Here is a 27,438-nt window from a genome sequence, read left to right on the forward strand (position 1 = left end):
GCAACCCGTTCGCTGTGTTGAGCGATGTTGATAGTATTTCTCTCATGTAATTGATGATTTTGTCCCAAGCGGGACTTTTTTGCTCTTTTAGCTAATTTTCATCAGCAGGGAGATATTGTTAAACCTAATTTGAGTCAATGTTTTAAATGCGATACGGTTCACATTTCCTCGAAGGTGGTAAGGGAGTTACGACTATAGGATTATTCCCACAATCACCCAGCTAGGACTATATCCGTCTTGTATGATATGTCCTCTGTTTCGTTGTGAAGGGACCATTAAACGAACGTACGTACATATCACTTGTTATAAAAGTTTGAATGATAAGATCTGAACAGCAAATATTCGAATAATAGAAACGTGACCCTAGTATGATGATGGATATTTGATACATCGGTGCATCGATAATCAATCAGCATATTGGTTGAAGAGAATAGTTATGATTAAAAAATATCAGAAAATATTTTTTTTAAACGAACAATATCGGGAAATCAACAACGCCAAAATTTTTTACCCAGAATTTAAGGTCGCCAAATGAAATAATCTGAATTTAAAACCATTTTGTCTACACAGGGCAGCTGTTTGTACTCATTGAGGGGCTAAGTTCATACATATCCACGTAATTGTTTAAGGTTTGTGATTGGCACCTACACATCTTTAAAACTCTCAAACTTGACATCCTCAAAGACTTTTTCAGAAATAAAATAATCGTACAAATGCATAAATATTTATTATTAGGATCAACTCGAACACAACTCATCCAAGTGCCTTGGAACGATATATCTTGTAGTTACTAACTTAACATGGTGATGCTGTTAAAATTCAGATTACAAATATGGACCTAAAATATGACGATTTCGAATCATGTTCCCTTACATGTTGTCTAGGAGGGCATCATAGTCCTACATCACCCTGAGATTGAAAATGCAACAGCATAGATCACATGCATTGATTTAAAGTGTTTACATCACTAATTAAACTGCTTCCTATTCTTGTAATAGGATCAATATTTGATCATTGAAAACATAATGTTTTAAAGACGTTTAGATATAATTAGACGTGCTCGCAAATGGTTATATTAAACAAAACATGTCCCTAAAATAACGGTTTCAGTAGCTTCGCTAGAGGTTCGGATACCGACTACCATATACATGTATAGAAGATTATAGTAAGGATGTCAACCACGTCATAAAACTGTTGCAGATGAAAACGTCTAAATTTTATTACCCCCATAAAGTGACTCAATTAACATTTTCAAACGACTGTCTATTGAGGGATGTAACGGACACGCCCTATTCACGTTGTCTGTAGCCTGTCTGGCGATGGGCTCCCGATTATTGCCGATTATCTCATTATTGCATTGTTTTCTTTACTTCACTGAGCACTATATTCCCGTCGTGACCCAAAACGTGTTTGTAAGCTTGTTTATTTGGTAACGGTACGGTCAACCGTGACGTCCTTATACCTATCAAGTACCTGATTTAACTACAGTAGTGGTGTTAGGGCGGCAGTGAATTAGTGTAGATATTGTAGACAGCGGTCATAAAGATTATTCCATGACACGATGAGTTTTGCATAGCTCTTTCCTCCGGCCGGAGACATATACCATGTTTATTTCCGAAATCCTTATTGAGATATTTAGGTTGTGTTTGTATTCTTTCAATCCCGACATCTTAATAGTTTCATATGTGATTTAAATGAACAAATGATAAGCTCAGAATGCACATTGACTTAAATAGGCAAAATCATTTGAAATTCTTCTGAACCTATAGTGATTTGAAATAGAATGAAATTAGATCATTAGAATGTTAGGTCTAATCGAGACACGTCAGTAGAGAGATGAATAACAATACTTGCCATGTAACTATATTTTATATATTAGTGTTTGCTGTACGTGCGAGGGTTGGAAGTTAATAATGATACCACAAAGTTGCGTGCTGATATTGACTGGGTACCATTGATTGATAGTGAACGTCGAGTGGAACACTAAGTGATTGCATATGACTATACCGACAGAGGCTTTGTGTAGTTGACAGATCTTCCTCACTGGGTGGTATGTAAGCGTTATTACACATTATCCGCTCAGATCGCGAGGTAAACATATTTGATTTTCACAATGCAGGACATATACAATAAGGCTACATTACGGCATGTGACCTCAATACGATTTTACTGGCTACGGTCGCTTGAAAGATCCGTATTTTATCTGTATGTAATTTACAGAAAATACACAGGTACAAATAGGTTTCATGTTTAAGAACCTTTATTTACCAATATTTAAATAGCTATAAGTAAACAGGAAACATTGCATTTTTTATATCCCGTTGTATATTAAACGTCCTGTGGTATATGCAAGGTATGTTTATGAAGCTATACCAGTTATGCAATCTAAACGAATACATCAACAGCTTATAGGTTTGGTTTTATCAACAATAACCTGTGAAACTTTCCTGTTTTGAAATTACAAATTAATTATAGCAGTGTCCAATGAGACTAAGAACAAACACTCAGTGTATATCTACTCATAAGCGGGCGAACCATGGTGTCCTTATGAAGACACGACTGCCAGTATTTACCGTTGGTTCCTTAGAGTGAATGTACGCAAAGGTTTAATGTATACAGTGCCATAGCCAGCCGGGGGATCCTCCTGGATTTTTTATAGAAAACATTTTTCCTTGTGGAAGTTAACTTGAATAATAAATTAATAATCTTATTTGCCCCCCCCCCCCCCCCCCCCCCCCCCCCCCCCCTCCCCCCCCTGTCAAAAACAGTTAACTACGGCCTACGGACTGATAGTTTATTTGAATCTTACCTTATTCAAAACATAAAGATAAGATACAAAGAGTGAGAAATATAACGAAGTAAACACCGCATGGCCGGTCCAGGACATGCATGTCTATGTGATTATACTTTTAAATGACTATATTTGACTTTTATCACAAAATATATATCTGTATGTTTTATCTTAGCAGTGTGCTCGAGGAATAGAAGATGTTAAACCATTCATCTCTGTCGAGCATGAGGCATAAGGGACACGTGTACCTGCAACAATGGCATATTAGTAAACTTTTTTTAATGTATATAATCTCTTTTTTTACAAAAGTACTACCATTTTAGATGATGTTTACGCGTTTATTCTCATCTTGCTCGTGGTACCAGAAGTAGCATACCGATGTAGTATCCTGGTGATGCTTTTACTGCGAGTTAAAGTACTACCAGTTGTTCTGGGAAATATATACACACAGACACACATATTTTCCACGATGCATAAAGGTCACACTTTCCCCTTGCTGCAGCTTTTGAATTTGAGAAGTCCTTATTGACAACTGCATGAATAATATACGGAAAATACTCTCTACAAAGTATTAGCGGAATAACATGACAATATGAATGTATTCGATAAGAGACGACAAAAGTCAAATTAACGAAAAAAATTGTTTTCGTCACTCAGGAAATGTTTTTCCTAATTATTACTAACCCCTTGGTAGAAAGAATAATGAACAATCAATATAATTGTTCAGTCATAAAATTAGTTGCTTTAAATATTCATAAGTTTATACCCATGTTATATATTTGTATAATTAGCAGCATGAAATAAGCTTGTATCCCAATGCACGCTGGTCCCGAAGGATCCCATTACATATCGGGCAATCAGGAAATCTATATTGCAGAATATAATGTCAGCAATATAATAATGTCATACGACAACTTATCGCTACTTTGAACATTTCAGTTGTGAAAAACTGGCTATACAAACTATTTTTTCCGATTGAAAGTTTAAAGTATTGAAAGTTATAGAAGATTTGAAATGGTGCTCGAAATTAGTTAATGTCAATTTAAAGTTACCTATATTTACAAACAGATTAATGATACGACAATAAACAAAGAATGACAACAAGAAAGCCATAAACTTGTCTACGGCACATAAAGAGACGATTTCTTCACTCCCGCTCTTTGTTTAGAGATTAGCAGTGACTCCATGTAATCCTCTTTATAACCTTTCAATAATACAGATTAACCAAGTTTTACAGCATGCTCTAGATACGGAATATTCTGCGAATAATTTACTGTTTCCAACGAAAATCCAGTTATAATCGTAGGAGAAGGAGATTAACTGAAATGGTTTTCTTTCATTTCATTTTCTGTGTGAGCGAGTCTCATCTTACGAGGGTAGCGAAGGTCAGCGACAATAGAGTGTCTATGAAGCGGTGACATTTGGGCGGCATTTATCAATGATATCGGGTATCACGACACGGGTTCGGCGAAGCGTGAACCGTAAGTCAATTTGTAGCGTCGTCACGGTCCAACTACAAACACATAACAAAGCGATCGTCACACCGTGGTTCTCGCGACAAGGGTACAGAGTTGTTCAAATTCATCGACACGAGTTAAAGTGTTGTTTCTATTAAATGTTGTTGTTTATCGTAATAAATAACGTGGCACGCGCGACAGGGACAGTTGTGAATAGCACGAGACAATTGGAACTCGTCTATTTCAGCAAGCGTTGTAAATATCAACAATAGACCACTCTCGCACCATCTGTCATTGACGAGCTCGAGTCGGAGAGATCGACCGTGTTCTTTGGTGTTGGGCGACATTGTAAACAATTTTTCCTTCATTAAAGACCTCTGGGTTTGCTTTGTGTAGATTAATCTCATCTTTGGTCAGGAGAATCAACGATATGAATTTGTAAGAAATTGCCAGCGTCAATATTAGCCATATGCTGACCTGAATAAATACGTGATGTGAATATAATTTGAAAACTATATTCTTTTGCTGCAAAGCTGAAGACAAGATGACGAATATTTTGATCGGAAAGAAATATTTCAATATTTGCATCGTTTTAATGGTGAGGGGAAGGATTCCGACAGTAAAATTTGTCGTTTTCGCCCTTCGTCAATACTGAACAGGAGGCGCGGACTTGCTTGTCAATTTCACGAGCCACGTGGTGTAAACGAAACATAAACAAAACGTGAGCCGCGCGTGTCGGCAAGCCCGCGCTTCATGTATGTGGGTCTTTTAACTGTCGACGGCAGTTGGAGGTCCCCCGCTACTGACAGTGAACGCTGAGCGCCGAGAGATAGCAGAGGTTACTACCATTTCAATTTCAATTACAGCGTGTGACTCTGCGCTAGTATGATAATATGAAAATAGCACCAATTCGTCGAAATTAACAATGACCTTTGGCGGTATCTGATTGGCCCGCTGCTTCGCTCGTCCACTCCCCTACGGCGCATGGGCGGTAATCCCGGTCTCATCAGGCAAGCGGCTCACGCGATTGGCTAATCGAGCCCCATCGCTGGTCGTGCTCTCCTCCCACGGGATCGCGATAGTCCATTGGGATGCCAGGGTAACATCCAACTGAAGAAAGCAACAAAAGCCGATCTCGAGAGATTTTTAGCCAGAATTGGCGGTAGCACTCAGAGGAGTCTATCTAACTTGGTGGTCAATGGGTGATGTTTGGTGATAGAGTGACGGGAGTGGAGAGAGATGCGTTATGGACTAAAGGCGAGAACAGTTAGACTCTCACAGGATCTTGTGTCGTCAATTACTTCTTCACCACTGGCAGCGTACCTCCGTCCTAGAATCTACCTCTCATAGTCACCGACAGGCACTTGGGATTACGGCGTAAAACTACATGTGATTTTATTCGCGTGTGAATGCATGTGCGTGTGCTAATTCTGACGTGTGATTGTCAACGTACGCCCGACCTGGCAAACTTTAATGTTCGACTACCCAGAGGGTTCCAACATATCCTCCTCTAATACTTCCCCCATGAAAGAAGAGAGTACCCACCCTTCTCAAACAACACTGACACCCGTAAGAAACTGGATGCAGCCGACCGTCGTAGACCAGGGTGGCAGGTACGTGCTTATTCCCTCGCCCTCCTTCCTCTTCCCGACCCCGGGGACTAGCCTCCCTTCGGGGGCACTCATTCCCGTGGACACTGATAATACCTCCATTCCCCGCAGACCAATCCGTTTTGTAATACATCTCATATAATTTCGATTTCGTGATCACGGAAAAATCACTCTATTCCCAAATCGGCCTTATTTTACGCCTGTCTCTGCTGGCTCTAATGTTTGTTTTGTGCGTTATTATTACAGTGCCGGACTCGGCCGGGCTCACTTCGAAAAACAGCCACCCAGCAATCTCAGGAAGAGTAACTTCTTCCATTTTGTCCTCGCGTTGTACGATCGGCAAGGACAACCCGTGGAAGTCGAAAGGACTGCTTTTATAGACTTCGTGGAAAAAGATCAGGTAAGTCCATCCGTCATCTGTTTTTGTAATCATCATCACGCTCGTGTCATTTTAAACGTATCAATTTCAGTAGCAGTGAATGAACGTCTTACATAGAACCCTGTTTGATGTTATTTTTTATATTATTTTCAGGAATCCGAAGGACAAAAAACTAACAATGGAATTCACTATAGGATTCAATTGCTTTTCGCCAACGGTAAGTCCTCATTTCTCTTATATTACAAACACCACAGCACCAGCTTACAGACTGGCTTCCTGGGATCGGTTGTCCTAACCCCTGTTCCTTTATCTAAGTGACACAATACATAAAAATGATATACCGATATACGGCCCGCTTTCACTGGCTTTTTTATAAATAATAAATATCCCGATTATTATCAATTTTCTTGGTGAAATAAACCGTTTTTAGTCTTTATGTCAATATATTATCTTAATATCGAAAAATAAAGGGTAGCATATGTCACGGCGATTCAAGGTGCCCAAATAACACTGGCTACACGTTGAAGCTCATTACTACAAGCAAGGTTTTCTTCCTTGCCATATAGCCCTTTATCATCTGTTTCAATGGACGTATTAATTATTTAAACTTTCACAAAAATGGCCTGCCAGTCAATCAATTTGCGTTTCAGTGTTTTTCTTTAGCCCGACATTGTAGAATTGGCTTAGGCCTACTCTGCAAGCATGTTAAAAATGTATAAGCTCCGCGTAAAAATGAAAGTCTTTCATGACAATATTTTCCCTTTGCAAAAGAGTTTGTAGGTAGCATCTGTATTATTTGTCATGGTTCAGCTGTAGACTTATTCAAATGGAAAATGTCGTTATTTCAACATATAATCACAACGGCATAGTTTCAACAATATGTCACAGATTCAAAGAACGACTGCTCTTTGGGGGACTATGGTTCTCTCTGGCCCAGACCGTTCTGTCAATTAGTCTATGTTTTTAATGTAAACACAAACCGCTTCGAGCACGTGTCATTATCAAACACATAATAAGATCTATTTTCCACCAAGTGTGAAACGACATTGTAAAAACATTGTGAATGTAAATGAAACTGATCAATCAATTATTTCATATTTTCTTTGATAAAACTTGTCTCATCAATCAGCCAATAATTCCAAGAATCTTTCACTATATGCATCCTCTACTTCATCACATTCATGGGCCATTGCTTCGGGGGCTTCTAAACAATTATACTTTGCTATTATCTTAAGTAGTTGACTCCTAGACAACGAATTAAGTCTTCTGTTAAAGTACAGATAGCAGTTTGAGGGATGTCAATTTCAATCTTAACGTTGTCAATTTCACATGGAAATTGACACCCTTTGAAAAGTATAAAGTTGGTTCACGTATATGTTATTGAAACTAACATCAAGCTAACTGAGACCCCTATTAAGACCCTTTAGAATCGGATGGAAGACCTACGGTCTCATAAATAAAACCGACTGTTCAAGCATCGATACACATGCTTGCTTCAAAGCTGTCAAATTATGCTTAGTGTCATCTTTACGCTTAGTCGAATTTGAGCTGAATATTTTATGAGAAATGCCACTGTCATCAATTCAATTTTCTACAAATGGATTTGTCTACAACGCATTCTCAGACATGACGTTTGTTTGCATTTACCGATAACTACATTGTGTTAAAAGACACTAAAAGATTAGGTAAATGACCTCAAATAAACACCAAACGGTCGTCTCCATGATAATGTATCATATATGTACCATATATGTACCATGCTATTTTACCGTATAATTGCTGTGTGCTCGTTTGCATCGCTTTGATTTGAAATATTTATACGCTTTTATCAATATTAAGATATAATTGCAGCATGAAACTCGTAACTTGTAATTGAATATTGTTAACAATTCCGTGATATACTTCATTCAGGTTTTTAAAACTAGAAATGTCAGTTGTATGTATATCCCATGTGGTTATATACACCAGCCCAAAGAACAAAGCCTACTGTTTAAGAAAATAACAGTTCATACACGTTATAGTTAAGACTGATAAAATCTCAATTTATTTAATATTCATCTCCGTGAAAAACGCCCACCAGGTCTCGGGTATTTACAGTATCGGGGTCTTAATAGTCATGTAAGTTAGGGAAAGAATACAAGCAATATGCGATCAACAGTTCATCGATGAGAGTGGATTTAGAAGATTTACTCGGTAAGGTTTAAACTACCTTACAAGGAATTGGTGATGAAATTGCGTTTAAACTTGTCAATAATGATATTATTTTTATAATGTTCATCTCATTTAAATTTGTCAATAATTTTACTATCATCATTTTAACTTGTCAGTATTGTCCGTTTTTTCATACTGTGAATTTCATTATTTGTATCATGTGTTTGGCACACTGGACAATGAGATCACATGAACAGCGAGTAGATAAAGTATAAATGCGGGGAACTTTACAAAGTTTACAATACCATACCGGCTTGGCGGTGTTGATAACATTAACGTTGTTAATTTCTGTTGTTTATGTTTGAATCAAGCTGCGTGACTTGCCATGTTTGAAACATACATAATAAATACATACACATTACCCGCCCCCCGGTCTGTCGATAAAAGTTCCGCTTGAGTTTAAATTACAATGGTGACAATAGTCGTGTCGATTGCACTAAGTTGTTAATTTCTGTTGTTCTTTTCATCTGCGACGGGACGGACCATCTGTTCGTTATATGCGATAATTAATTGCATCTACATTTGCTGCTCGTGTTAATTTCAGCTGTACACTGACTGAAAATTGTATCGGAAACTCGGAGACCCATGCAGTTTTCAATAACTTTTAAGGCTTAAGCGGGGTGTCATCAATCCGCTTGATTGATAGTATGTATTCGAAAATGCCGAGGGCTATATAACGGTAAAGAGATGCCCAGAATCCAACACATGGCAAACTCTGACTCCCTAACCTGCTGTACTTAAATACATCGTTTATTGTACGTTTTGTAAGTGCCAGCTAACATACGTCGTATGCTGACTTAAACATGTTGACGAGGAGATTGAATTAATTCAATGCCAGAATTAATATATTTACAGCCATGATCAGATCAGGGTAGACATATATTGTAGCACTTATTGGAATATGAAACAGATGAATAAAAGCTGTATAATCACTTCGCAAATAAAAGCATTAATTCAAGAACTCCTTTAATTAATTAAAAGGACTGCCAGAGAAATCATACGCAAAGGTCGTATAGCGAAATCTGGAAAAGAAATCGTTGTAGATTATTCTGATGGCTATTGTGACAAATTATTTGTTGTTAAATAACTAGTTAGATGTTGATGGTTGTTAATAACGATCCAGACTACAGCTACACCGCACGAATATCCTCTCTGCACTTTCAAACACAAAAAAACACAACCCGAATGCAAGAAACAAACCAGCTAATTCTATTTATTTTGTTTTTATTTCAGGCGTGCGACAGGAGCAAGATTTGTATGTCCGTCTTATTGACTCCGTCTCAAAACAGGTAAGACTGTTACCATGGTAACCAGTGCTAACAAACTCTATTTCGAGTCTTTTGTCTCCAAATACGAATTTTGGACTTGTGTAGTCCATGCACGTTTTATCTGCTCGGAGTTGAATCGCCTTGTTGGGCTCGGAGCTGTAATTTTCTGCTCTTTCTTCTTGCATTGACTGTGAGTGGCCAGGGGGAGGGGCTCGCGCTCTTTGTGAGAGGGGGGTGGGAGGAGGCGTTAGATTAAAAACTAAATTTGTCTCACGTCCCCTCTGAGGTCAGTTCCTCCCTGGGGAATTGTAAACGAGGTTTGCGATAATACACTTTCATTGAGATGTAACCGAATAAAACTGTAGGGAATATTTGTTTATTTGCATTTTTTATTTGTTTCGTTTCGGATATTATCGGGGAATAATAGATACTGTTTACAGCATGCCACGCTTTAGCATAAGAACAGAAAAAAACAACAGCATGACATTATTACACAAAGATCTCATCTGTGAAATGAGTCTCCAGTAAATTAGAAATCCCAGGAGCGCGCGCCAAGCCATCTTAACCACATGTAGACAGTAAGGCTGGGCTGGTCCAGTTCACTACACCTTTTCCTTGCCCAGATGAAGGACCACATGCAAACTCGCAATTTATTGATTCTAACAAACACTCGAATATCGTACCTGTCTGGACCTTACCACATTCCAAAAAAACAAAACAATATGTGTCATTAGAAAGCCGTTATAATATTTCACGGAGTCGAATGAAGTCTTCCGTAATAGCTGTTGCTTTTAGTAAGTATGATCATTACGGAAAGACGTCGCGGAAAACACAAACGGAAAAGGGAATTCGATTGGTTGTACGGTTAAGTATTGTGAAGGCTTCACGCATGAGAGTAATCTTCGTCCCATGAGATAAGAATGGCAAATAATTAAAACAATCTAGAAGACGCCAAATCAATGAGCATTCTACAACGCCCTAGAGACGGGCCCTGGTGACTACCATAGATCCGCACAATGGCAGAATATTAAACTGGATTGTAGCTTGTATTTAAAACTGACAAGGAGAGGCGTTGGGCTCTTGGGTATTTACGCTCTGAGCGACCTGTTTACTTATTAAAGTATCTTCTTTATGACGTTAAGTCGTGTTTGTATTCGTATTTAAACCTTAAAATATAAACAACAAATATACGTTTAAGAACAGTTTATTCCCCAAAGTCCTCGTGATTTTCAATGCGTTTTGTAAGTGAACGAAATCCCGTTTCGTTTCATTTATGTTTCGATTCCAAAATGTGAGAAAATCGCTTTGACCTTTTAGTGTCAACCGGGCACTGTTTCCCGTTCACAGGATTCATTGAAATGAATTCCCAGGGATGTTTTGATTCACTGATAGCTTTCGTCTGGTGCAGGCGTTAGGACGATACGTTTGGCTTTAGAGGAAACCAATAAACAAGAATGTTTATGTAAGGAGCGTATTTGGAAAACACCAATTTAGGCATCGGCCCGTCAACTGTTAATGGTGGTCTTATTTTCATTGTGTAGAACTGCTGCGTGATTAGGCCCTCACGGTTGAATGTAAACACTTTTTCCCCACTCCCAAGTGAGGCCGACACGTACAAGGGGAGATTACTCAATAGCTTAGTCGATGTTCACACTGACCCACAGTGTGTTGGCCTGTTTTGCTCATTCAATCACACCCTGACTTTAAATGATCAAATAAGTTGTGTTTTTCTAATGCATGGTTAAAGAAATAAACTATTTTTTCTTCTGCTGCATCACACGTCACACGTGTTGTCAAGTCTATTAAAGTTGTATCCTATGAAATTTCGTAAAATTTTTCACACTGATTGAAAGCGGCTGAATTGATTAACGTTGAATGAAGCAATTCGCAACTTACGCGACATTTGCTTGGTTGAATTAAAGGGAGAAATAGGTTTAATTTTATATAAGTTTATGTAACCAATAATTATATTTAAACACCTTGAATTCTAGAGAACCCGACATTCTCATTCACCATAACGATAGAGTAATATTTTCAATATATTTTTTAGAATGTTTACTTTATGATAAATAAGAAGCAAATTTTTTTACAAAAAATAACATGACCTTAGTCCTCCTCCCACCCGTAACCCTATCCCCGCCCTACCCGACCACACCCCACCACACCCAATCCTTCGATCTGTTTACCGCAAAACACATATGGATACTGTTTATTAGTGTTATTATGAATCACATCATGAATAATTATTTCTTTTCTTACAGGCAATCATTTATGAAGGCCAGGATAAAAACCCAGAAATGTGCAGAGTTTTACTTACACACGAAGTGATGTGCAGGTAATTATGTTAGCACATACAAAACTGATTTCAACTGGTCCTAAAACCGGACCGCTGCAAAACACATCGTGTCTCGTCAATGTTTATAATTCATACAGAGGAGTATTATATACAACCGTTCATGTGATACCATATCTAGTTAAAATGACATACACATGTTTACGCTTATCTAGATATTTTGATAAAACACCTGAATAATTTATATAGATAGTGCAGGATATCTTGTACAGAGTACAATCGATAGCTGTTGAGTACCATGTGATACCATGGAAGCTCTACCAGACTCAGGGTCAAGTTGCACGCTGCGCTGGCAGATGAAGTCAGAATTGAACCGCTAATGAAATAAGTACATTTGTTAACTTCTATTGTTACACTTTTTAGAAAGAGTGAATAAGATGATAAAGAATAAACACGTATGAACTGGTAAGACAAAAGCCATAATAAGCGCGTGTTTTTTGTGTTCCCTCGTATATGGTTCACTAACATTAAGTGTTAACTTTTATCAATTATTTTTTTCATTTATCTATGGGTTGTTTAATGCCGCACTCAGCAATATTTTAGCTATATTGACGGCGGCCTGTAAATAATCGAATTTGGACCATGAAATCCAGTGATTGACATCATGAGCATCGATACACGCAATTGGGATACAATGACATGCAAGAACCACGTAAGCGTGCCTGAGCACCCAATGGCGCTTGTCGCCTCTTGCGACAAGCATGGGTTACTGAAGATCAATTTTACCCCGGAATTTCACGGCTTTTACCTCTTTTACCATGTTAAGACATCAAATGAGAACAGGCTACACATAGTGTACTGAGTGTCTTGAAACGTAACACAAACGTTGTTGTTCGAGCGTATTATTTTATTAAAAACCGTTCTAATAGTGTACCAAAGTTTCTGTGTTGTAAATGTATTTTTTTAATCTTCTAGCCGATGTTGCGACAAGAAAAGTTGTGGAAATCGAAATGAGACCCCATCTGATCCGGTTATCATTGACAGGTAAGGAGACGTTTATTGTGAATTGAGTCAGTATCTTATCGGCCTTCAACCATGGTTGAACACCATCTGATCCCTAGTACACATCGTTATCAAACTATATTTCAAAACACCGTCATCAACGACTCCATCCACCCCTACCTACACACAGACACGACTGCTTTGTTACCACACATGGTGGCTTGTTACATCCATGATTAACTTCAACTGGAACATTCCGATGAACTTCATCCTCTGGGTCATCCTCCGGCATCTTCAGATGACTATCGAACCATTTCTACTGGGTTCGATCCTGGCATGCATTGTGTGTTCACGTGCCGTGATTGACCCGATGAGCTTGTGGCAAGTATCAGAGCTGTCCCATTGTTCGAGTCGCGAGTGGGGCACGTGCCCCCATCCCCTTCCCATTGTCCGCCATCGTGTCTCAATCTCCCCCTTTTCTGTTTCATCGCCATCCTTACTGATATCCCTAACGCCTCAAAGCAGATTAAAAGTCATTCGTTGATGTGCAATTTTGAAACTTGAACTATTTTCATGGTGTTTTATATGTACACCTATAAAGAGACCCCCTCCCCGATCCCCCTCCCGGGGCAGCGTTCGTGTGACAGGTGGCCTGCAAACCCAGAACACTGGGTAGTCTACCGCCTATGGATCCTGGTACTTCATTTGTCACACTCAGTATTAAACTACAGCCGGGACTGTCAGTTACACCTTCCCTAATTTCTCCACGATGCAAGGCCATTAATTGCACGTTGACCAGCACAAAAGATCGGCGTTAAGATAACCAGATTTTCCAATGGCTAGCCAACTGTATGCGATGCTCAAAACAGTTGGGAGTCTGAAGGCTTGGATATTTCAAGTGAGCAATTGTAGCCCCCTTGGAAAAGTCGATCTCTACCATGACAATCCGAGCCTATCTATAATAATTAAACTGCCCCATTGACATTCGTCATTTGATGGCAGCAACTTGAATTCTCATATTTCTATTGTCTTCGCTTGAATGGCCCTATTTCTGAAGAACGGGATTAAGGGAAGTCTGTCGCTGAATCATGATAAATTGTACCTCCGTCTTGATTATACATCATTTATACCTTCATGTTAAGAATGACATAAGATTTAAGACTTTTTGAAAAGTTTGATTTATTACATCGTACTGTCTCACCATAAGACCGCACAGCTGTTTAATCAATATCATATTCATATGTTAACTATGTTACTACTGTCAGACGTAAAAGTGGGATGCATTTCAAGATAAATGATATATGGCAGTTTTTTTTTGTAATAAAAGTATTAGTACCTTCGATATTATGGATACGTAATAAAACATAACGGAGATATGTAATTGATGGTTAAAAAAATGTTTAATTAAAAATACAAGCCGTTTTCCTTCTGTATTATGAAGAATGATGGTGTCAGCTGATTTGAACTGTACATTTAAATAGCTTGTAATCAACCCTATAAAACAAAAAGTCTTTTCATAGTTTAATATCATTTGGTTCAACTGGTACCAACGTGGTACCATTGAACACTATGGACTGTCCAAGTGAATCTTTATGATAATATTCTCTTACATGGGTTCTCCGGACTATTCAGTGCACTGCAACTAACCTAGGCCTTTAAGGACAGTGCCAGTATTGAAACAGGTGGGCAGAGGTCAGTGTGGTGTGGTCATGGTATCCCTTACAGCCACTTCCTCTCTCTGATAATAATTAAACTGAAATATGTTGACCATGCGCACCAGTCGGACAGTGGCTGTGACCGCTTGACCATTCCAACCGTGTAGCACAGTACATACATAGGTACCGTGTCTTGTACACAATCCCCCAGGAGTTCTGTGGATACTCATGCAGGGAATCGTAGATAAATCTGTTTACTTAATTCTTGAACAGACATTCTGCCATTTTAAAGCTGTCATAGTAACTTGTGTAATATGTCTAATGTAGACTGTATCATATCCAAGATCGTATATAGAGGTATAGTTGTATGACACAAACAATTATGTTTGTTATTTTTGTAAGATGTGGTATTATCTATGTACCGTAAGTGCGGGTATAAATCTAATGGTTGTCATTTTTGGATCTTTTTCGCAGCCAACAGTCATCTTGAGTCCTTATCATGTCAGTTTGGTTTTATTTCGGAACCAATAATTTTGTCAAGTACGCATATTTCCAAATACGCTGTTATCAGCACATACGTATATGTACATATTTTGAGTTAGGTTTTGTCTCCACAAGAGGGGTGGTGGGTGTTAAGAAAATCACGTAACCAGAGTATGTGTTTATTGATGTAAAGTGGCATATACAGAACAATAGTCTTCTTCCTGCTCGAACACGTATACCTCGAACGATTTACTGTGAACCGATGTCGAATGTTCAATCCACATCCGTTTGTTTTGGAGTTTTACCTTCACATTCCTGATATATCGAAACTCGTGATTTCCCGAACTAGCGCTAGTTTCCACCTGTAACCATTCTATTCCGATTCAAACTTCGAGACAAAGGTAGTAAACCGAATTAGATCGAGAAGCCCATCATTCCCACCAGTCTTCTCCGTCCGCTATACCAACAAGCGACTTGACAGCAGTGGCAGTTTGATTTTGCTTGGCGTCATCCAAGTTTGATGAGGGCAACACGGCAAGGTGTCAACACTACTGCGTAGGTTACCCTGTGCCATCTTCCTTCATCTTACCACCAACATCACACCTGCCTCCGAAGCCGAGGTTTTCAATAAACAAGGCACTCGTTGTCTTGTTCCTAATCTAGTTTCTCCCCCTCGCCTTCCAAACATTAACACTGAATTAAACTCGGAAGATCGGCGTTCCTGACCGTGTAATCTCACAACAGGACGCTCTCGCTTTGAGGGCCAAGAGACCGGAGACTTGGACAAATCTCGGTTTGAAGGTAAACTGCTTCGACAAAATTTGATTTGGTCATCTTGTCTTGATGTGGCAGTTACTGAGTGGCACACGACGAGCCCGTGCAGACAGGCTAATGGTGAAGGGGATTATTGCCCAGCGATGGCTCACTTCAACACCAGTTCATCTTAGCATCGGCTTAACACAGGCTTCAGAAACACTTGAGAACCCTCATGGTCTGCGTTCGATGAGCTTTGATTATCTAATGGGGAAAATATTTACGTTGCTCTATGGCTTGACGGTGTTAGGTGGTTCTGGCCGGACGGTGCCACGTGCAGCACGAGCTTCTCGCGTGGTCGGGCTGCCAGAGGTGGCTATTTATGAAATTGTAACGTATTCCATAAAGGTTATTAAGATGGGGGTCGGTTGAAGTGATAATTTGTCCTGTTATCACAGAGCTGCGTCTAGGGATTCGTGACTAGGGAAGGTCGACCCAGTTGCAGGAGTCGTGGTTCAGGATGACGCGTCGATAAAGCTAATCACACTACTTGGACTAATCCTTAACATGTGCTGTTGTTCAGCCATTGCTTAAGATCGGAATCATTTGTTAACGACAGAAGATGGGTTAGTGGGTAAATCTGCTGATGAAGACGTTTATTTCTTTTTTTTAAAATGCACATTTAGCAGATTCCAACACTGTCATCGAGAATACATATCGAATAATGTTTTTCATAAGTTTAAATCAATGTCTGTACACTATGTATCATAGTCCAATACTTGGTTTTGACATAGACCTAATAATAATAATAATAATAATAATAATAATCTTTAAGTGGCATTTAGAAGCTGCGTTATCATTACTGAAAGAATTAATTTAGTCAACCCTCTCTTCAATAATAATAATTATACATATATTCTTTAGCGTATTCAAGCCTAGCATATGGGAATATGTTGGTGCCCGAACCGACTTCACATACCGTTTTGTTCGGGTGACTCTCACACTAATATATAGAGCTATTCTAACCGTTAATTAGCGCACGTGACGACTAGATAGCCTGATTGACAAGCACTGACACATAATGCTCTCACTAGAAAGACCAGATCTTCTCAATTCAAAGGCAGAGGAAGATTTCTGTTGTTCGGGATCACATTACCTCCGTAATTGTCTTCTAAATTGTCCTCCACAGCCGAGAGAAAGACTAATTTCTTTATTGGGAGATATCTGCCGGCTGATTTGCGCTCGGAAGGATTTTATATGCTACCAAGACGAGTGATTTTATCACAAGCCGGCATCGAGAGTATCTCTCACTCTCCTGGACCTGGATTGAGAGTATTGGCGTTTGTTGATGTATTTAGAAGCATGCGGTTGTATTCTGTCACTGTTATAAATTCCAGCTTGTTCTAACATACGTTTTTGCCAATTTATTCTTCATCGGGAGTTCCTTTATAGAACGGCATTTCTATAATAACCTGGGCATGGTTTTGCATAGGCATGTTGTATGATGATATTCATATGGACATATTTGTACATAGGAAATACGCGGATTGACCACGTTAAATATCAAACAAGATATGTTGTTTATTTTGTTACGGGGATGATGAAGCCATATTTGTCAAAAGCCGTACATCCACACTTTCCCAAGTGTTGATGATGCAGAACAGAGGAATGTAACCTAATCATAATCACACATATGCTTTATCTAGTAGGTATATTAATTTATGACCTCCAAACGTTTCTTGTAGTCACTTAATGAAACAATATAGCTCTGAAGATAGGATAAATATATTCATTTAAATGTTAAGTACCGAGGCCAGGCTGCAAAGGCTATCACACGACAACCTCCCGAGTTTAACAGACGAGCTCATTCCATCGTGGGATCGAACGCTGGGGTGAGACTCTTTTCTACGACCAATATGGCCTAAAATGTCAAATGAATTTATTGGCCAGACCAGATGCTTGTGAGGGAGATTGGCGTTTCTTTGTTAAGCTTGTCTTGGGCAGGAAAGTGGGAAAAATCGAGTCGGAAGCCGAGAGATGAATATTTCAAGACTAGAACTAGTAAGGTTGAATCTGTGGGAAGATGCTTCGTCTGCCAAAGGTTTGACAATTTATTGTCCGCCTGACGCGGTGTTGCCGTCAAGGAGAGATCACACTCACTGATGTTATTGAGCCTTGTCAGTGTGAAAAATAGCAAACGTGTTATATTGGAAAAGATAACCGTTATCTCCAGGCAAGATCCGGAAAGGAAAGTTTACATATTAAAGTATAATTCTCACGTTCTTTGGTCCTGTTGCATAACGTGTTAAAGAAATATCACGCTTGTTAGAGATCAATAATATAAAGTTTACCCTGCGAATATGTATAGGGCGATTCATTGCCTTGTTGTGTAGGTATGTAGAACTCTGCAATACCTCCAACTAATATATCTCATTCGTTGTAGGAAAGCTCCATTTCAACATGACAGAAATAGATAAAAAGCATGTTTTTGAAAACTAAAGGGCGAGAAAATTATCGATCGTGGTTGCCTTGTTTTTAATTGTCTCGCCCAAAAGGTACCGTGTATCGATCGCAGAAAGTCCTTGCTTCATATGACAACAATAATATGCGGAAGAACAAAGATGCAATTGTTCTCTTTCCTGGTGATGCCAACTGCAATCGGGGACACAATGCTGGACCTAAAATTTCATTTATACACGATAAACCAAAATTTAGCCTCTTTTTCTAGCGCGATGCTCCCGTTTGTTCGTGTAATTGGGGCTGGACAGCAAGCACAGTAAAACCATAGTTTAGCGATATAGCTCGCGTTAGGCCACTAAATTGCATTTCGGGGACATGGAAACAAAAATTTAGCGAGAAATCGACTGTGGGCATCCAACTGCTGAATGAAAGCAATGCGAATAAACAGACTAATACTCTATGCACATGACTGAATGGCGTATCATTCAACGATTGCAGAGCCGACAAGGATACTTCTTAATGGCGCTCGCTACATCATTCAATTAGAAGCCAATGTCGGTAAATATAAAGCACTTTCACAGTGAGATTTCAAGAGATATGCAATAACTGACAAATTAGATTTCATAAAGGGAAGACAGCTGGTAGACGGAGAACTGACTTTTACATTTCATTCTTGTATTCCTCCGGTTTACTGTTAGCGACATGACGTGTTTGTTCTCGAGCTTAATGTATTGAGTTCTGTTTCAAGCTTGAGACCGTTTACTGAGCTTTGATGAGATCTGGTCGGCGGGAAGGCTACGTGCAAAGATATTATCGATTAATTATGGCTTCTGTTAAACGGTTGGAATTTCGTTAATTTTGAAAGGATTGATGCTGAGAAAATTGAATGAAAAATAAATGCTGGCAATTACGAAAGACATTGGGAATTGTTTAATAACTATTGCAGGCAAATGTTGACATTCGTTATTAATGTTTTGCAAATATTCCGCTTAACACTTGTTTCATACATTAAAAATGAACACAATCTTGGGATGCATTTCAGTGTGATTTATGGGTGTTATATATTATCTTAACTCGGGATCATTTTAAAACAATTTGGACTTACACGATATACAAATAGTTATACTATGATGGAAGAAATACGCGCTTCCGTTGGAGAGGGATTTACCTTTTTATTAAATATATTCGAATCATATGGAGGAACGACAACTACAACAGACCTCACAAACAGCATGGCCCGGGGCATGAAACCAACCTTGTGTTAACTGAAATAAGTGAAAAAATATAAATAATATCAGAATGCCGTTGATATAATTTACAAAAATTTCCTTTTTAAAAAAAGAAGGCACAACTAAGATATCAATAATATATACAATGTACACATTCAGATATAAGAACAATATTTACATTAAGTTAAATATCGGCAATCTCAACTGAAACAACGGAACCTAACGCGCGATATTCCTGACTTCGTTCCCCGGTTCTCAGAAAACCGTTTGATGTGAAAACGACGATAAGCTGTTTTCCTTAACGTACAGGGAGCGGAAGGTGGTTTCCATCGCCTTGTAACAAAAGGATATCAAATGTTAGCAACGCTCCTGCGAGGTAAGGAGTACAAACAGAGACAAGTGTCCAGGGTGTGTGAGGGACCAGGGGTGTCGGCTATGTTGTATACAGCCTAGGTATTTCGCTGTTGATTCAGCGGGGGAGAACGAGCAGAGCGATGTCAGGTCCACGGCTAACTTGCCAGACAGTCGTTTGGGGGAAATATACCATAGTGATTTGGTGCTGTGAGAGACGTATCAGACATATTAGGTGAACACTGATTTTTTAAAAACAAATACAAGAAAGATAATAATAATAATAATGATAATAATAATAATAATAATAATAATCGCAGTAAAATCAGTTATTTTGAATATCATTTTGTCAGGTTCTTACCTTACGATACAAGTTAATTAACTGTCATGTCCAGTAGTAGTAGTAGTAGTAGTAGTAGTAGTAATAGTAGCAGTTGTAGTGGTAAGCTATTGTTGTTTTGTGTATTTGTAGAAGAAATTCATTCTTACGTATGGAATTCCTCAGGGGAAATAACAGGAAATACAATATTTGCATTATAAAATGATTATATATCATAGATGGCAATTTAACACGTAAGTTTCTACCACTGGTTATTATCTGGGATATTCAAAATAACAGTTTGATGTAGAAACGTGACAAATGACATTTGAAAATATATTGGCTATGAAACCATTATTATAATTTCACAATTCAAATCATCCCAAAGTGGTCACATTCCACTGAGACTCGATGCCATTTTGTAAAGGTTAGACAGGTTTACTCAAGCATCGCGCTCAAACCAAGACATATCTCCAGGTAAATTGAATGCGACATTTCATCATTTTATTATTTGTATACTGGCGAGTTGTGTTGTGAAGATTATCACCCTTGAAGCCACTCATACCACCTTGTTGTGCATTGCTCACCTTCCAGCATAACCATCGCCCTGTGCCTGTCCCCGCTCCCAGAGATACGGTGTTAGAAATCAATCTATCCCGCCCTCCCATGGGAACTAGTGCCATTTTTGGGTAAAGTCCCTGCACTTATTGTATATGTGCATCTCCCGTATAGCTATTATTTATTTATGACGCAGATCGATAGTGGATTATTGCCAGTGCCGTATGGCCTGGCGTCAGTTGACAGCGTGGCCATACATAGTATAATTTCGTTCGGGAAGGAAGCGCACGACTGACTTTTTCCACGCCAAATTAATGTTCCTGATGAATTTTGATGGCTTTGCATGTGTAAGGTAATCAGGTAATTTTGACAATCCTTTCTGAAAGACCAAAACCAATTTCCGCTGATTATTAAAAGTGGCCATGTCACTCATAGATATTAATATTCTAATGTTTTGGCTGGTAACGCTATATAAAGGTACCCCGTCAACAATGGACATTGTTTCCAAAGAAAACATTCCGTGGAATTCATGACATCATTGCGCCTTTGTGTTCTGTGCGTTGGTGATTGTCCTTACCTGCCAATATTGGAATTTCTCAAGATGGGGCAAGACCATGGATTTCCATCAATTCTTCGTAATCTATTAATCTGAATGATCAATTCAATCGTTGATGAGCATGAAATTTTAAACAATTTCTAATAGACTTACAACATAAAATAATAAGAAGTATTATTTTTTTCTCAAAAGGTTCAGGTTCGCTTAACTATGTGTAGTGCGTGGTTTGCGTGCAATCCGCTCCCCTTATCTTTAGCCGGCGCGCTTTTAAGTTGTTGGTTCTTATCTCCCGGTGCTCTTGCAATCACATTCCACTGATTAAATTTTGATAGATAGAATGTAGAAGAAGATAATCGGTGTATTTACAAACACTTTGCATAGAGCTCAGGGCATTACTTTGTCTCTTGAGGCCGCTTCAACAACAAGCGAATGAATGTGCAATTGAACAAGCAAACTCGCGCGCTGATCAGATTAGCCAATCAAATGCGTCCCCACAGGGGCCCTTACTGTAATGAGGACAAAATGCTATTGAATAGTGTGCTTTAGTGTGTGATAACTTTATCCGCAAGTCCTCAGAGTCCCAGGGCCCAATTCCCTGAGTTTCTGGTCGCTCCTGATACCTCACCGACAATACCGTGTTGGTTTCTCTTAAGTAAAAGCGATACACTGTTTGAAAAGCGCCGGGCACTCTGGTCTGCCAACCTCTACAGCGACCCTGCTTCCATCGATCCAACTTTTCGTATTACCCGAGCAGTAATATATTGTTTCTCCACACATGACGGAAGCAATTGCTAACACGCCAGAAACGTATTCATTTCTAGGTTAAAACAGTGTCAGCTTAAAGAAATAGGCTTCCCAGGGAGATGGCAACGCCGTCACAACGTGACCTGGGTAGCCCCTAATTAGGAAGGTATGGAGGCATGGTGATACCTGCTGGTAAGACACCAACACCGCTGTTTGTTTATCAACTTCTCAAGTTGCCCGTTTGATACAAGATCATGTCCCTGTCACAGCCTTTATAAAGTGAACCACACACGCTTTGATTAGATACACAAGCAGAACCATGGGTCCCCTTCTTTCTTGACAAGGAACTACCGCCTCACGGAATCGTTTCACCAGCCATTCGAGACTCCTGACTCTTAACACCTTAAAGTGTCAAGTTGTTAAAAAACAACAACCTTGGATTTTTTTTGTTTTGTTCACTGTGGGTTCAGTCCCTTTGACACCGCCTGTACCGACCCCCCTCCACCCTCACATCATAGACCCCCACGTTACCTCACAAACCAACACTAAATTCTTCAAATTTGATGGCCGTCTGTAGACGGCTTTAATTTGCTCTTATTTCCGGTGCCAAGCAAGAGGTCAGGGAATTCGGCCTATTTTTCCACTTCATCAGGGATAGTAGCTGATTAATTCATTAATTCGACTAATTTGCTGGTTTGCAATCAGAACGTCTTGGTCGTCAATATGGACGCAGCGAGGGCATCTTCTCTAGCCACGACACTTGAAGACATTAAGCGCAAGGAGATGCAGGCCCTTTTACTGCCAAGAAGATTCAAGACCATAACTGTAAATTATCCAGTCTCCCGTCCCTAGCTCTCATTCTCGCCTCTGCAAAGTGTTTCTTTTATGTGAAAATTCAGTGGAACAATCACTCACACCATCTGCCTAGTCTTCGGCCAGCAGACACTTAAAAACACTCCGAAAATAAATGACACATCCATATTAAACTTGGAGAATACATCCTCTGAAGTCGTTAACGAATACAAAAGACCCCCGTTGACGGGGAATTCCAAAGGTTTATATACATAATTCAATATTCCCTTACATAATCGTCGTTTCGGGTTCGTAATGCCAAGGCGTATGTATTTACAATATCGAATTAACGTATATGACTAAACTTTTAAATGGAGGTTTCTATCTCGTTCTCCCGCCAGACATCTCACATTTCGCTGTCTGTGCGATAGGTCCCTGTAGTGTTGGACCTCCTCTTGTCACGCGTCTAAGCTCCTAGAGTCATAGCGGGAAATCGTTTAAAACTATTGATACTCCGCTTGGCTTTAAAGCAGTCTTGTTGACCAAGATGTGTTTAAATTGCTGGTTTTGTATTGTCTGCCGCAACGGCATTGCATTAAGACCACTTTAGATGCTGCACGCGCGGACAATCTCAATTTTCACCTCGACATCGGCCACCTGAAGACGTCTTAGGCAATTACACAGCCGAACGCCCAAAGTGATAGCTCTCTCGACTTGTTCGCCCAGCCCCGTTCGGTAAATCACCGGCTCTCAAACGACTTATTTGTGCTACTTAAGCCCCGCCCCCGGGGACTCTGTTCTATCTACTGTAGAGACCACGGGAAGAAGAATTATATCTTTGCCATTCCCAAGAGCTGTTATTACAACAATATTATGTGGCAGTAATTTGTTATCGCCGCTCCGCCGCGCGTACTCAAGAGACCAGTAACATGATTCCTTCTCGCCGTACAGTGAGAATTGGGACCAATTTTACAGGGACAAGGAGGTTTAGACTTCCTAAGACATCGCAAATTAGTTAAACGCAACAGATTTCTTTCGATTTTTCTGTTTGTTGACGAAATTTGCATTTTTCATGGTGCTTTTGTCGAAAATGAGGATAACCCTTAATGACATGACTTCCGGGACGGTAAACAGGATGGTTTTAATACCGCTGAGCGCCGTTACCACATTTATCAAATTGCCGAACAATATTGTGTATTTTCACACCTAGCAAATTATTCATGGGATCGCGGATGCATGGACTGTCATTTAAAATCAATTACACAATGGCAGCTTATAGTAAATAGCTTTCGTCGCTTCGATCGGACTGTCAGTGGCATTAACGCGAATACAGCACGATTTCAATGTTACCGAGATGACTTGGAAGCGAATATGCAGATAGCGAGAATCGATATCAGTATTAACAATCGCGACGTTTCATACCAGGATATAATAAAATTTATACACTCGCTACCATTATAATGATGAGACTTTGTCCAATAATTATATTATGTACATCCTCGCCGTGTTGTCTATTTCAACTGACAGACCTGTCACTCAGTGTTTTATGACAACACCAGTCCTTTGTAACCCAAGGCTGAGAGTGATTGTCATATGGTCCTCGCTGATTAAGCCGTATTTCAAATTACGATATTAGCTGGTGATGCTAGTGTCCACTCAGGCGTGTCTGTGCGGATAGAAGTTATGGCGGGAGCGTATGAACAAACGCCAGCATGAAATGTGTTTGATGTAGGCTGACAGTTTGTATATTTCTCTCGCGTGCGACTAACGATTTATTTCCGAGTTTATGAATTCCAGTTGGTGTCCGCTACTCTGTTAACAATTCGGGTATTATCATCAGCACCATCCATTTCCATTTCCATTTGCTAATTGCAATCTTAATTCCGCGACAATAAATTCGTGAATGCGATATCGAATTTTGTATTAAATTTTACCATATCCCGACATGCGCCATATTGTTTGGCCGGGTGCACTTTGTTGGTGAGACACCCTGTGACATTCTGAACATTAAAACAATGCAGCAGAAACGTTGAGACTGATCATTGCCATCATAATAATGATAATAAAATCATTTCGGGGCTTGTTGAACGTATCTGCTGTCTGGTGGGTAGTCTGGAAAACCATAGCACAATAATGATGTTAGTCTGCTATCAACAAATGATTAGGCTGTTATGATGGCGATGGTGATGAATATTTATTCATAAATTTACAGGTCGGTTTAGTATTATGTACGGACATGCCTTACATGGTAACTACTACAACAACTACTACTACTACTACTACTACTACTACTACTACTACTACTGACAAAATGAAAACTAAATGAGATGTGGAAAACCAACTATTTCTAATCGACTTCTACTACTACTACTACTACTACTACTACTACTACTGACAAAATGAAAACCAAATGAGATGTGGAGACCAACTACCTCCAATCGAAAACTACTACTACTACTACTACTACTACTACTACTACTACTACTACAATATCCCTTTTTTAAATAATTATATTAAAAGTATTCTTGATATTGCTACCTCTATTGTTTACACGACAGTCCTCCTTCCCCTTTCAGAAGACATGTATGGTAGGCGTCCTAGCTTGCAGATACTTAGATGAAGTGTTATATTATCGACCAACTAAAGTCGCTACATGGACAGTTTTCACCCTGCGTCTGTCGACTTGTGTGTGGAGAGTTTAAGCTCACAGTCTCGTGTTTTCATTCACTACACTGGAAGTAGCAGGGACAGTTTGGCGATTAATAATTCACCGATAACAGAGGTGTGACCTGAGTTATAAAAAAACGTGCCTCTTAACGTATTTGCCAGTTGCAATTCCTAGCAGCCAATTTCCTGCACTACATTTCGCTTGACGTTAACACCGTTATTAGGCTGGGAAACAAAGGGACCGTCGCAGCCATCTCTAGTCTGTTTCACGGTCAATTACAAGCGATAAAAGAACATTTTAATTGATATAATACATTAATATTCCAGGAAAAATGTCTTTCCTCCTTGCGCAGTGACATATCATGCACACTGTCTCCCGATAAGCATCCAATAGCGGAAATGAAAGTTCATAGCAACGATGCTAAGGCTATCTAACGCGCACTCTATCGTAACGCTGCGAAATAAGCCTGCTAGAAGACAGGATGTGTCTTCCTTAGTTAACCTATCCTCCTGTCCCCCGCCCCGAACGCTAGTCCCGGTGATTGAAGTTCCTGGGCACCCCTTTCTGCCACTTCATCTTTTCCCCATCCTAACACACATGAATGTCGGGAAAGCGCTTGATCTCAGAGAATCAAATTAATGCATCTGTAGAATGGCGCTGCAATGGGCAAGGAACGGTCTGGCAAATCTCCTTCCAGGCTTCGCTATTGTTGATAATATTGACCAGCGTTCTGATAAGAGCCTTATTAAATATGACCCCGACATTTGTAACATAAGTCATTCTCTCAGCTCGAGCCCGCTGATACTGAAGTCAGGGGTCCCCCATTTGAATAGAATCCCGCAAATTAGCCCATTTTCGATGTTTCTGCCTCAGCAAAGACGCTTCCCATATGGCGAACCCTTTCCCCCGAGAAGACATCGCACTGATGTGTTGGCTCTGTCAGACAATTTGATACATGCTTCGTATTTTACGTCCAAATTTCGTGAATCATACCGAAATGACTGTATATTATGAGAATAATTTAATCTTTTGAAGATTGATTATTTGTCTGGTATTATACGTGTTTGAGCACCATATGCTTAAAGTTGTAACATAACCGTCCCGTATGTGTTGGACAACCTCTGATGATTTATGTTAACAGTTTTTGCATTTACGTTGAAAAGCGTAATAGTGTGTGTGTAGAATGTATTCCTGTTTCAAGTGGTTAATGTGCAACAAGGGACCAATTTGTCTGCGACTCCGCGGGGGTGGGGTTGAATCCCCGGGGGTGGAGCAAATGTTGTGTCAGCTATCTCATACCCTGCTGCGAGTCAATTGATTTGTTGATAAGATCACACTCCTTGAAGTAACAAATCTGCTTGTTATACCATCCCCTGATTGTCTTGTATATATCACGACGAGTTTGCCCCCCCTGCGTTTACCAGCCGCCATTGTGCAATCCCTCTGCGGGGTACCCCCCAACTTTACACGTAATGTAATACCCAAACCTGCTACTTACACGTCTTCACCTGTTTACGCTAATCACGACACGAGAACACTTAACCAGCAGATGGATGCCAGTAATTAGAGCGTTTAACTGACCCCCATCCCCTCGCTGACCACCCGGTCCATCCCTAGGGGGCGAGCGTTACTCAATTCTTTAACAATGGTGTCTTTGATTCCGTCACACTGGGAGCAAGGATTTCCTGATGCAAATCCGGCACCAACCTGGCCAATACGTCCGAGTTAGATAAATTCTCTTTAAATGTATTATTTAGAGCCAATTTGTTTGCGACACTGCCTAAAACCATCGATAAACAACTGTGAATTCTTAATTACATTACGTCGTTTAGCTGAGTGGGTCTATAATTAAAGACAAA

General features: G+C 39.6%; 1 protein-coding gene across 7 annotated transcripts in view; it reads left to right on the forward strand.

The window, feature by feature from the left end:
* The first annotated feature begins 5,085 nt into the window (after positions 1-5,085).
* LOC124146062 (transcription factor COE1-like) overlaps positions 5,086-27,438 on the forward strand; it is a 49,568-nt gene continuing 27,215 nt past the window's right edge. For 2 of the 7 annotated variants that reach the window (XM_046516122.2, XM_046516123.2), the window contains exons 1-6: positions 5,289-5,861; positions 6,105-6,258; positions 6,391-6,454; positions 9,682-9,737; positions 11,978-12,051; positions 12,985-13,053. In XM_046516122.2, coding sequence (XP_046372078.1) covers positions 5,722-5,861; positions 6,105-6,258; positions 6,391-6,454; positions 9,682-9,737; positions 11,978-12,051; positions 12,985-13,053 — 557 coding nt within the window. In that variant the 5' untranslated portion in view covers positions 5,289-5,721. Of the gene's footprint in view, positions 5,862-6,104; positions 6,259-6,390; positions 6,455-9,681; positions 9,738-11,977; positions 12,052-12,984; positions 13,054-27,438 lie in introns of all 7 variants that reach the window. The other 5 variants (XM_046516121.2, XM_046516120.2, XM_046516125.2 and 2 more) reach the window with 5 other exon arrangements.

This window comes from Haliotis rufescens, unplaced genomic scaffold, assembly GCF_023055435.1.
Source record: "Haliotis rufescens isolate VD_foot unplaced genomic scaffold, xgHalRufe1.0.p SCAF_12, whole genome shotgun sequence".
Taxonomy (NCBI): Eukaryota; Metazoa; Mollusca; class Gastropoda; order Lepetellida; family Haliotidae; genus Haliotis; species Haliotis rufescens.